This window comes from Chiloscyllium plagiosum, chromosome 2 (assembly GCF_004010195.1).
Source record: "Chiloscyllium plagiosum isolate BGI_BamShark_2017 chromosome 2, ASM401019v2, whole genome shotgun sequence".
NCBI classification, from domain to species: Eukaryota; Metazoa; Chordata; class Chondrichthyes; order Orectolobiformes; family Hemiscylliidae; genus Chiloscyllium; species Chiloscyllium plagiosum.
In genome coordinates, this window is record NC_057711.1 from 30,353,085 (window position 1) to 30,365,140 (window position 12,056).

The following is a 12,056-nucleotide window of genomic DNA, read 5'->3' on the forward strand; positions in this document are numbered from 1 at the left end:
TGGTCCTCCTGGGAGCAGATGCGGCGGATGCGAAGGAATTGGGAATATGGGATGGCGCTCTTAAAGGGGGCAGGGTGGGAGGAGGTGTAATCTAGGTAGCTGTAGGAGTCGGTCAGTTTATAGTAAATATCCGTGTTGAGTCGGTCGCCCGAAATAGAAATGGAGAGGTTTAGGAAGGGGAGGGAGGAGTCTGAGACGGTCCAGGTAAATTTGAGGTTGGGGTGGAAGGTGTTAGTAAAGTGGATGAACTGTTCAACCTCCTCGTGGGAGCATGAGGTAGCCCCGATACAGTCATCGATGTAGCGGAGGAAAAGGTGGGGTCCCCCTCCCACTCCGCCAAGGACATGCAGGTCCTTGGCCTCTTCCATCACCAGACCATGGCAACATGACACCTGGAGGAAGAGTGCCTCATCTTCTGCCTAGGAACCCTCCAACCACACGGGATGAATGCAGATTTCTCCAGCTTCCTCATTTCCCCTCCACCACCTTATCTCAGTCCCAAACCTCGGACTCAGCACCGCCTTCTTGACCTGCAATCTTCTTCCCGACCTCTCTGTCCCCACCCCCTCTCCGACCTATCACCCTCACCTTAACCTCCTTCCACCTATCGTATTCCCAACGCCCCTCCCCCAAGTCCCTCTTCCCTACCTTTTATCTTAGCCTGCTTGGCACACCCTCCTCATACCTGAAGAAGGGCTTATGCCCGAAACGTCGATTCTCCTGCTCCTTTGATGCTGCCTGACCTGCTGCGCTTTTCCAGCAACAAATAATTGTGGCCTAGCGCTGATCCTTACGTCATTATTTTCTGAAGAATCAGTGCTCTTCCATGTTGAACACGACCTGGATGAAGCATTAAGGATGGCAAGAACATGAACATGAGATAGAGGACTTCAGTGCCCTTCATCGCAGGTGGTCAGCAGCAATTCTACTGGCCGAGCTGGCTGAAGACATTACTTCAGGACTGGATCTGCAGCAGCTGGTGAGAGAACCTACAAGAGGAAATAATGTACTTCACCTTCTCCCCACCAATCAACCCATGTCCATCCATGACAGTATTGGTGACATGGACCATTGCACACAGTCATTGTTGAAATGAAGTCCTGTCTTCACATTGAGAAATCTTTCCATCTGGGATGTGGCACACCACCGGCCTAAACAGTACTGGTTTCAAACAGATTTGAACACAAAAGTGGACATCAATGAGGGCAGGGTGCATTCTTTCTCTGGGTCTGGCAGCTTATGGCAGCTAAGGCTAAGAGGTAGATGGTTAAATATTCGGGGTCACAGAGGGGCCAATAAGGGTGCAGAAAAAGTGAGATATGAGTGTTATGAATTCTCTCTTTGACCCTGGATAAGGTGCATATTCAGCGACCACAATCGAATTGATCAAGTCCGTGATTGTGAGAGTGGCCTGCATGGGTGAGCTAAGGAGTTAAGCTTTCACAGTCAGATGAAGGATGCTTCTAGCAGGTGCCATTTAGTTTTATGACCAGCTTAGTCCATGTCAGAGGCATCCAGAAAAATCGGTGAAGTGATAGACCAACAATATTACCACCAGGCTATTAATCCAGAAACTCAGCCAATGTTTTGGGGACCTGGGTTTGAATCCCGCTATGGCAGATGGTGGAATTTGGATTCAATTTTAAAAATGTCTGGAATCAAGAGTTAACTGATAACCACAAAACCATTGCTGATTGTCTGGAAAACCCATCTGGCTCACTAATATCCTTCAGAGAAGGAAATCTGCCATCCTTACCTGGTCTGACCTGCATGTGAATTCAGACCTACAGCAATGTGACTGACTCTCAACTGCCCTCTGAAATGGCCCAGCAAGGGCAACTAAGAAGGGGCAACAGATGCTGGTCTGCCAGCAATGCCCAAGTCCTACAAATGAAGAGAAGAACAAAACTCAAGGAAGCTGTCAGCACCTGCTCCTGGTATGATCTTTATGGTTTTGATGTTTTCTAAATCAACCTGTTCAGATGTTATAGCACATCACTAGAGCAGGTCAGACTTGAAACATGGCCTCCTGGCCAAGCGGTAAGGACATTACCACTACTCCACAAGATAACTCCCTTATCTTTATGTTATACAATTGCTCTAATGGTACTCCTATCATCAAAGACAACTATGCGACAGAATGGAAACCTGTTTTGACCATAAGATCATGGAAGCTATGGGGCTTATACCTCCAGGTCCTTTGCAGCTGATAAATATTTCCTGCTAGGAGATCATCAGAGGCCCACAGAGATGAAATAGGGATAAATTACATATTCTTTCAGTGATGAAATGATTGAGCAGAGAGGACTCCAGATTTAGGTAACTGGTAAAAGAAGCAACAGGGACATAAGCAAGCAGCTAAACTCCGGAAGGAGAAAGTGAGGTCTGCAGATGCTGGAGATCAGAGCTGAAAATGTGTTGCTGGAAAAGCGCAGCAGGTCAGGCAGCATCCAGGGAACAGGAGAATCGACGTTTTGGGCATAATCCTGAAGAAGGGCTTATGCCCGAAACGTCGATTCTCCTGTTCCCTGGATGCTGCCTGACCTGCTGCGCTTTTCCAGCAACACATTTTCAAACTCCGGAAGGCATTACCTTAGAGTGTGATAGAGGCAGGATCAATTGTGACTTTCAAAAAAGAACTGGATCATTATCTGAAGAGGAAGATTTTATTCAGGACAATAGGGAAGAATTGTGCAATGGCACTCGGTGAGTTGCCCCTGCAGAGGGCCAGCACAGTCACAGCAGGCTGAAAGGCCTCCTTCTGTACTACAAAAAACGTATCGCCATTCATCATAAGATCTGTTTTTTATAAAGTGGCTATTCAATACGATGTTGGGTTTTCGAAATAGGAAGCAGACTGACCTGAATGTTGACTTTTTAAAATCACTTTGTCTGTGGAACTCCAGAATAAAGTATTCCACAGCTTCAAGATCAGTGGAGGTCCAACGGATAGTCGCAGTGTCCCAGCACACAGTGCATTCTTCAGTATTAATAATGGGTGCTGCTGGAACTATGGGGAACACAAATGGAAACTGGATCAGAATTTATCTGCTGCTGACTAATATGGTTAACAATTTATTACCCTGGGTGCTCTGGTTTCCTCCCACAGTCCAAAGATGTGCAAGTTAGGTGGATTAGCCATGAGAAATGCAGAGTTATAGGATGGGGGTAGGGTGGGGGAGGGGGTGTCGGATCTGGGTGAAATGCTCTCCGGTGTGTTGGTGTGGACTTGTTGGGTTGAATAACCTGCTTCCATACTGTTGGGATTCTATGATCTATGATTCTATGATTAGTTTTTAAAAGATTATCTGAACTCCGTGCTTCTTCATGTACAGGCTGGAATGCCACTTTCGCCACCAGCAGCCTGAGAAGATTATTTTGGCCAATTTTAAATGTTAATTCCAACACACACTGTAACTACAAGTCATACAGACATTGGTGCCAGGTCTGTTTACACATATATTGACTCAGAAAGATATAACACTTGACCTTGATGGGATAGATTTTACTTTTTAATCTGGAGTGGTGGAGATTGAGGGAGGATTCAATATTAACCACACTGTCCTTTACTTCTTTTCAAGTGATTTCAATGGCTGCCAATGCACAATGCCAGTGGTAGAAGTTAAATTTACCCAAATGTCTAATTAAGAAGTGACAAAGGAGAAAATAAACCAGGGTTCTGGCATCTTACCATTCTTGGAAGGAAAACATATATGTCCCAGGCAAGCAGAAGCCAAGATTAAGTTCAACTGTAATGCTCCTCATTATCAAACTGCTTACTGACATGCATGTATGAAGGAAGGAGCAGGATTTTGATTGGAGTCCTGATATTGAGGTCAAATGGCGTTCTAAAGCCCCACTGTGGGGAAAACACTCACTTAGCAGTAATTGTCCCTGAACTGACTAACTGGTAGCCTGAGGGTTCAGTTACTGTTCAATTAAATACAGCCACGGGCCTCTCAGTATAAACTGGAGTTCCTCTAATGAAGGAGGTTGTCGAGCCATCAGTTTGGGTGGGATGAAGAGAAAAGGTACCTTCACCTTGAGGTATTTGCTCTCCAATGTTTTAATGTCTTAAAAATAAAAAACACCCTCAGCAACCAGGCCACTATTTGAAGGTGAACCCTCCTATAAGATGACCTGCTACCAATCATGTGGTTAGGTAGGCAGAGAGCACCTCAATGCCTGAACCTGAATCCAATCTCTTCTTACCCGATGCCGACACATACAATATAGGTCACTGAACTGTGATTCAGACTGGAATCCCTGATCTTAAACCAAAAGTAGCAATGCCAATCCTCATCCTTCTACCCTACTGGATGGATTGGTACGATACTCAGCAGCATTTGCTGAACTTGAGGAGGGAGCCAAAACCTTGGATGTTAATCTGATGAAACGTCTGGCAAAATTTCACATCTGGGCCAAAAGCCTGATATCACTCATTCAGTTTTATTACTGGTATCGACTTACCAGTCCGAACGGTCACTTTCTCACTGGGCAAACTGCACCCTGCAAAATTCACTGCCATCACCCAGACGAGATAACATCGGTTTGGTTCCAGATTGTCCAGTGTACAGTAGCTTTCTTTCACTGCCATCTTGTATTCTTCAGTTACACTTCCTTTTAAAAAGAAAACAGGGCGATCTGTTAGGTTCAGGTGTTCATTAGTGTGGCTCAATTTCTCACACTGTATATAGACGAGCCATTATCCATTTATTGCATTTCTGCAGTAATTTATCCAATCCTGATACACACGTTTACAAGGCATTCACACGAAGAAGTTTAAAAGAAAAGGTGACATTCAACTTTCAGAGATTAATTTACCTATCAGTACTGTAGTGAATGTAACAAGGTCAGCCAGGTGGACCTCACAGAATAGGAGTTCTCTGATTGGGGCTGATAACTCCTGGTTGACAGATATAAACAGGCTTGTCCAGGTCTGAAGACCTCCTCGTGGGTCTGCTCCTGGGCCTGGCCAAACTGGCCATAAACAGGTCCAGGCAGCGGGCCGTGGAGGGGGTCATTAGGGCCGACTGCCTGCCCCTCTTCCGCGGTTACGTTAGGGTCCGGGTGTCCTTGGAGAAGGAGCACACGGTGTCCACCAACACCCTGGAGTTGTTCAGGGAGAGGTGGGCGCCGCAGGGAGTGGAGTGCATTATTTCCCCCTCCAACTCTATTTTGATTTAGTCCCTACCCTCCCCTTCACTGTTTTGATCACATGGCACTGCCCTTTGATGTGAAGGGCACTGCTTGTCACTGGCTACTCAGGTGTTTTCCTATCTTCCTGGTGGTGGAAATTGAATACACACACCATGGGTGCTGGGGAAAAAAAATATAATAAGCACTACCGCCTAACTGCGGTAGTGTGGGGGAAAAACAAAAAAAAAACACAAAAAAAGTATATAACCAGGATGTTGACTAAAAACAAACAAAAAAAACATAAACAGGACCGTTCACACAGCATTGCCTTTTGTGAAGGGCAGTGCTTGTCACTGGCCACTCGGGTGTTTTCCTATCTTCCTGGTGGTGGAAATTGAATAAAGATTCGTGCACTTTGTGTCTCTCACTGTGTCTCACACCTGCACACACACACACACACCATGGTGCTGGGGAAAAAAAAATCGGAATTATCACACAGCTTTGCCCTTTGATGTGAAGGGCACAGCCTATCACTGGCCACTCCGGTGTTTTCCTATCTTCCTGGTGGAAAAAAGAAAAAAAAACTAAAAAAAAAGCAATAATAAAAAAAAATAAACAGGCTTGTCCAGGTCTGAGGACCTCCTCGTGAGTGTGCTCCTGGGCCTGGCCAAACTGGCCATAAACAGGTCCAGGCAGCGGGCTGTGGCGGGGGTCGTAAGGGCAGACTGCCTGCCCCTCTTCCGCGGTTACGTTAGGGCCCGAGTGTCCTTGGAGAAGGAGCACGCGGTCTCCACCAACACCCTGGAGTTGTTCAGGGAAAGGTGGGCGCCGCAGGGAGTGGAGTGTATTATTTCCCCCTCCAACTCTTTTTTGATTTAACCTCTGCCCTCCCCTTCACTGTTTGATCACACAGTATTGCCTTTTGTGAAGGGCACTGCTTGTCACTGGCCACTCGGGTGTTTTCCTATCTTCCTGGTGGTGGAAATTGAATAAAGATTCATACACCTTGTGTCTCTCACTGTGTCTCACACCTGCACACACATACCATGGGTGCTGGGGAAAAAATAAGCACTACCGCAGTTAGGTGGGACTGTGGGGTTAAGGAAAAGAAAAATAAAATAAAAATAAAAATAAAAAATAAACAGGCTTGTCCAGGTCTGAAGACCTCCTCGTGGGTCTGCTCCTGGGCCTGGCCACACTGGCCATAAACAGGTCCAGGCAGCGGGCCGTGGAGGGGGTTGTTAGGGCTGACTGCCTGCCCCTCTTCCGCGGTTACGTTAGAGCCCGGGTGTCTCTGGAAAAGGAGCACATGGTATCCACCAACACCTTGGAGTTGTTCAGGGAGAGGTGGGCGCCACAGGAAGTGGAGTGTATTATTTCCCTCTCCAACTCTATTTTGATTTAATCCCTGCCCTCCCCTTCACTGTTTGGTCACAGAGCATTGTCCTTTGATGTGAAGGGCACTGCTTGTCACTGGCCACTCGGGTGTTTTCTTTTCTTCCTAGCGGTGGAAGCTGACTAAAGATTTGTGCACCTTGTGTCTTTCACTGTGTCTCACACCTGCACACACACAACATGGAAGCTGGGGAAAGAATAAGCACTACCGCAGTTAAGTGGTAGTGTGAGGGTAATAATAAAAGAAAACAGGCGTGTCAGACATCCTGTCCCCTAAGAGTGGGTTCTGAGGAAGCTGTAACAGTCTCAAGCACTGGCCATGTGTGAATAAAGGGTGCCTTGGTGATAGGATTCTGGCCTCTGTGGAGTCATTTCAGTGGCAATGAGAGAAAAGCATGCTTCCAAAGAAACCCACTCGCAACCATTGTCTTTGAATTGGGTTAAGCATTTCCGGCATCATGCCAATATTCGGGAAGCCTGGCATGTTTGATCCTGCCATCGAAGATTGGGCCCAGTATGTCGAAATAATGCCTTATTTTTCAGGGAAAATGGCATTGGGGCAGATAAAAATCAACAAATAATTCTCCTGACAGCTTGTGGAACATTGGCTTTTTTGGGATTTTAGGAGCTTAACTTTCATTGAGGCACCAAATGCTAAAACGTTTCAAGAGTTGATGGATTTAGTTAAGGAATATTATGACACTCAAGACTCCTCTAATTCTGAGACGCTATCGGTTTACTCAGCAATTCAAAAACTGGGAGAATACATTTTGGGATTTTTGATGAGGTTAAGAGGATTGGCAGAGGCTTGCGACTTTGGTTTAACCCTTAATGAGATGCTGGTATGTGATATTAATGATGTAGGCATGCAATTGCACCTACTAGCTGAAAGCCAACTGTACTTTAAACAGGCACTACAACTGGCTTTGTCATTGGAAAATGTGGCAAGTGGAGCATATGAGTTACAAGGTATTCTGATGGAAGTGGACACCTTCACCAGTCTGACTGAGCTTGGGAAACAGCACTTGAGTAGAGGCAATTGCATAACCTCACTCAGGACATATCCTGAACAGAGGGACTCTAGGTCAGCCCACAGCAAAACTCCACAACAAGCCAAGCCTCAGCCAAATGGTTAACATTTTATTCAGGATCAGGGCCAGCAAGCCATTGGGGTGGCTGCTGGTATATGGACTCAAGAGACTAAAAGAATTCCACTCGGCCTGCATTGAGCAAGAGAACCCATGGGCCTGTATCCAGGAGAATACACACCATGGAAAGTTGACCTACATACAGTTTGGAAAAATTAAATTGCTTAGCAACATCCAAATCCGAACTAGTCAAATGAATGTCTGGCTAAATGGTCACTCAGTTCTAATGAAGATTGATACCAGCGCGGCTATATCAATGATCACAGATCCAGTCTTTAACAAAATTTGCTCTGGACTCCAACCTTTAAGTTTGCCTAAAATCTTGGCAAGACTGAGAACCTGTGCTGGAGAACCTTTCCAGATTAAGGGTATAACTTCGGTTCCAGTCTCATATGAGAAGCATCTGGACCAGTTACCACTGATGGCAGTAAAAGGCTCAGGCCCAAGCTTGATGGGGCACAACTGATTGAGAAAGAGTCTCCAATTCAATTAAAAAATGGCTGTCTGAGTGAAGTCCTAATTAAACACCCAGAAGCTTTGCAGGAAGGTCTAGCGACTGTCAGGGGAGCCAAGGCCACATCCATATTGACCAGGAAGCAATTCTATGATTCTGCAAGGTCCACCCATTGCCACTTGCCTTATATGCAAAAACATAGAAGCAGAAATTAGGTGACTGGAAAGTGAAGGAATCATCAAACCAATACAGTTTACAGAATAGGCAGCACTGGTTGTACTGATTGTGAAACCCAATGGGTTGATTTGCCTTTGTGGGGAGTTTAAGCAAACAGTAAACCGCTTCTCCCAGCTGGATAAATACCAGATTTATCACATAGAGGATTTATACATAAAGCTGGCAGGGGTGCTGCCCTTCACAAAGCTATACATGAGCCATGCATACCTGCAATTGTGGTTAGATGAGGATTCCCAGAAGTATGCTACACCCATAAGGGGTTGCACCAATCTATGAGACTGCCATTTGGGGTATTATCAGCCTGCGCCATTTTTCAGTGGATGATGGAGAACATTTTACAAGGGCTACCCTAGATCGTCATTCATCAATGAAGTGCACTTAGAGAACATGGAGATAGTCCTTAGGCATTTCTCGAAGGTGGTGATATGTGTTACAAGGGAAAAATGTGCATTCCAGTCACCACAAGTGTCTTTCTTGGGCTACGGAGTTGAAAAGTCTGGGTTACACCTGTTGGAAGATAAAGTGAGGGTGATCAAAGGTGCCCTGTCTCCCACTTCTATACCAGAGCTTAGGTCTTTCACTAGATTGGTGAATTATTCCTTGGAAAGTTTACATGTAACTTGGCCTCCTTCCTGGTACTCTTACATCTGCCATTGAGAAAGGGTCAGCCTTGGAAATGGTCTCAAGGTGTGGCTTTTAGGGAAGTGAAGAAGCAACTATCATTGTCTAAGATGTTTGTACAAATGATCCCAAGCGAAATTAGATTACTTACAGTGTGGAAACAGGCCCTTTGGCCCAACAAGTCCACACCGACCCGCCAAAGCACAACCCACTCAGACCCATTCCCTTACATTTACCCCTGCACCTATCACTACAGGCAATTTAGCATGGCCAATTCACCTGACCTGCACATTGTTTGGACTGTGGGAGGAACCTGGAGCATCCGGAGGAAACCCACGCAGACACGGGGAGAATGTGCAAACTCCACACAGAGTTTCGCCTGAGGTGGGAATTGAACCCGGGTCTCTGGCACGATGAGGTAGCAGTGCTAACCACTGTGCCACCGTGCCGCCCACAAAATCTGGTGCTGACATGCAATGTTTCCCTGTATGGTATCGGGGTAGTGTTGGCTCACAGACAGCCCAACGGAAAGAAATGCCCAATAGCGTATGCTTCCCAGACTTTGGCTGATGCAGAGCGCAAATACACCCAGATAGAGAAGGAAGGCTTGGTGGTCATCTTTGGTGTGAGGAAATTTCTTTATGGATGTACATTTGTAACAGTAGCAGGCCACAAAACCCTACCAGGGCTACTTAAAGAGGACAAGGCAGTGCCATCCGTAGCTTCAGGTCAAATTCAGGCGGTGGGCTCTCACTCTCTGTGTACCATTACAAAATGGAACACAGTCCAGGAGGCCAAGGAGCAAATGTGAATGCATCCAGTGCCTCCCATTGGCAGATCCACCACAAGTGGTGTCAACACTGGAAGAATCCATTCTGGTTTTAAAACTTTCTGGACAGCCTTGCAATCATCGCTGACAATATCAGACTGTGGGTGCAATAAGATCTGCTTCTGGCAAAACTGAAACATCTGGTCCTAATAGGGGAGCAAAAGAACCATCACAACCAGAACTGAAACCATTCTGGACGTGGAGAGACCAGATCACTGTAGACAATGGTGTTTTACTATGGGGAGCAACAGTGATTGTCCTGGGTAAAAGTCCTGGACTGAATTCCACTACAGTCATCCAAAATGAAGATGTTGGCAAGAAGTTATGTCTAGAGGCTAGGATTAGATGCTGGCATGGCAGCTGGGTGGGGCAGTGCCCAGAGTGCCAATGAGGACAAAATTACTGCCAGCAGCTTGCCAACATTTGTACGAATGGCAGAGTAAATACTGGACTCAATTACATGTCAACTATGCAGGTCCTTTCATGGGCTCAATGTTCTTAATCACTGTGGATATCCACTCAAAGTGGCTGCACATGCATTAAGTTCATTTATCAAACATAGGGATGGTGATAGAAAAACTATGGGAATCTTTTGCAATCCACAGGCTTCTGGAAGTGTTGGTCACAGACAATGGGCCATCGTTTACGAGCAGGGAATTCAAGTATTTCCTAAAGTTGAATGGCATTCAGCATGTAAGGACAGCTCCATACCATCCATCATCCAATGACCTGGCAAAAAGGAGCACTACAAACTTTGAAGGCAGGCTTAAAGATACAGCCTACAGCTTCACTCAATACCAAGCTGTCCAGATTCCTATTTGATAATAAAACCACTCCTCATGTAACTACGGGATAACTCCAGCGAGAGGACTGTGCACCAGGCTACATCAGATCTTCCCACACCTTGGCGGGGTGTTGGGTGAAATGGCATCAGGAACACCAATGCCTGAGTCAAGACTACTCTAAGTGAGAGAGACAGACTACTTTCGGGGACAGAGTTTGGTGCCAAAACCACAGAAATGGTCCTGCATGGGTAAGAGGTATGGTCGACGCGAGATCAGGTCCTGAAATATATGAAGTTCAGGTAGGTGAGGCGTTTCTGAACAAGTATGTGGACCACATGAAAGCTGCAAATCATGAATGGGGCAGGAGCAAAACATGCCCAGCCCCTCAGAACAGCTAGAAAAGGTGTCAAAACCCATGGATTCCCCCCCCTTCATCTAGTGTTGAAGAAACGTCAAAATCTGAAATAGACACGGCAGATGTCACAGCCTCAACGCCTTTATCGACTGAAGAAGAGGATGAATATCTTCTGAGTGTATGGTCTGCTATACGTCTCCTGAATCTAAGGTTGAGTAGGAGAAACCGGACCAAGTGAGAAAACACCCAAGGAGAGGCTACAAGAGGAAGAACAGGCCTACGTCCCCAGACTTTGAGAGGAGGGATGTAGTGATTGTAATGAGGTCAGCCAGGTGGACCTCATAGAATTTGAGTTCCGTTATCGGGAATGTTAGCCTGGTCCAATCAGGGAGCCCTGGCTGACAGAGAAAACAGGAGTGTCAGATGTTCTGTTCACTCTGAGGAAGTCGGATCGTGGTCAAGTATAATGCAAGTGTAAATAAAGGGTGACTTGGTGACGGGATACCAGCCTCTGTGGAATTATTCAACTTTCCTTATACTAGAGAACCAAAACCACTCATAGTACTCCAGATGTAGTCTTACAGCACCTTGTACAATTCCAGGAGAAAGTGAGGACTGCAGAGGCTGGAGATCAGAGCTGAAAAATGTGTTGCTGGAAAAGCGCAGCAGGTGAGGCAGCATCCAAGGAGCAGGAGAATCAACGTTTTGGGCATAAGCCCTTCTTCAGGAATGAGGAAGGTGTGCCAAGCAGGCTAAGATAAAAGGTAGATAGGAGGGACTTGGGGGAGGGGCGTTGAGAATGCGATAGGTGGAAGGAGGTTAAGGTGAGGGTGATAGGCCAGAGAGGGGGTGTGGGCGGAGAGGTCGGGAAGAAGATTGCAGGTCAAGAAGGCGGTGCTGAGTCCGAGGGGTGGGACTGAGAAAAGGTGGGGAGAGGGGAAATGAGGAAGCTGGAGAAATCTGCATTCATCCCTTGTGGTGGGTGGGTTCCTAGGCAGAAGATGAGGCGCTCTTCCTCCAGGCATTGTGTTGCCATGGTCTGGCGAAGGAGGAGGCCAAGGACCTGCATGTCCTTGGCGGAGTGGGAGGGGAA

The 12,056-nt window shown here is 46.4% G+C and overlaps 1 protein-coding gene across 1 annotated transcript in view; it reads right to left on the reverse strand.

Moving 5' to 3' along the window:
• The window catches only part of si:ch1073-398f15.1 (cardiomyopathy-associated protein 5), a 103,237-nt gene that overhangs the window by 21,872 nt on the left and 69,309 nt on the right, over positions 1–12,056 (reverse strand). The window contains exons 8-9 of the mRNA XM_043706803.1: positions 4,471–4,620; positions 2,863–3,010 (exon numbers count right to left, since the gene is read on the reverse strand). Coding sequence (XP_043562738.1) covers positions 2,863–3,010; positions 4,471–4,620 — 298 coding nt within the window. The remainder of the gene's footprint in view (positions 1–2,862; positions 3,011–4,470; positions 4,621–12,056) is intronic.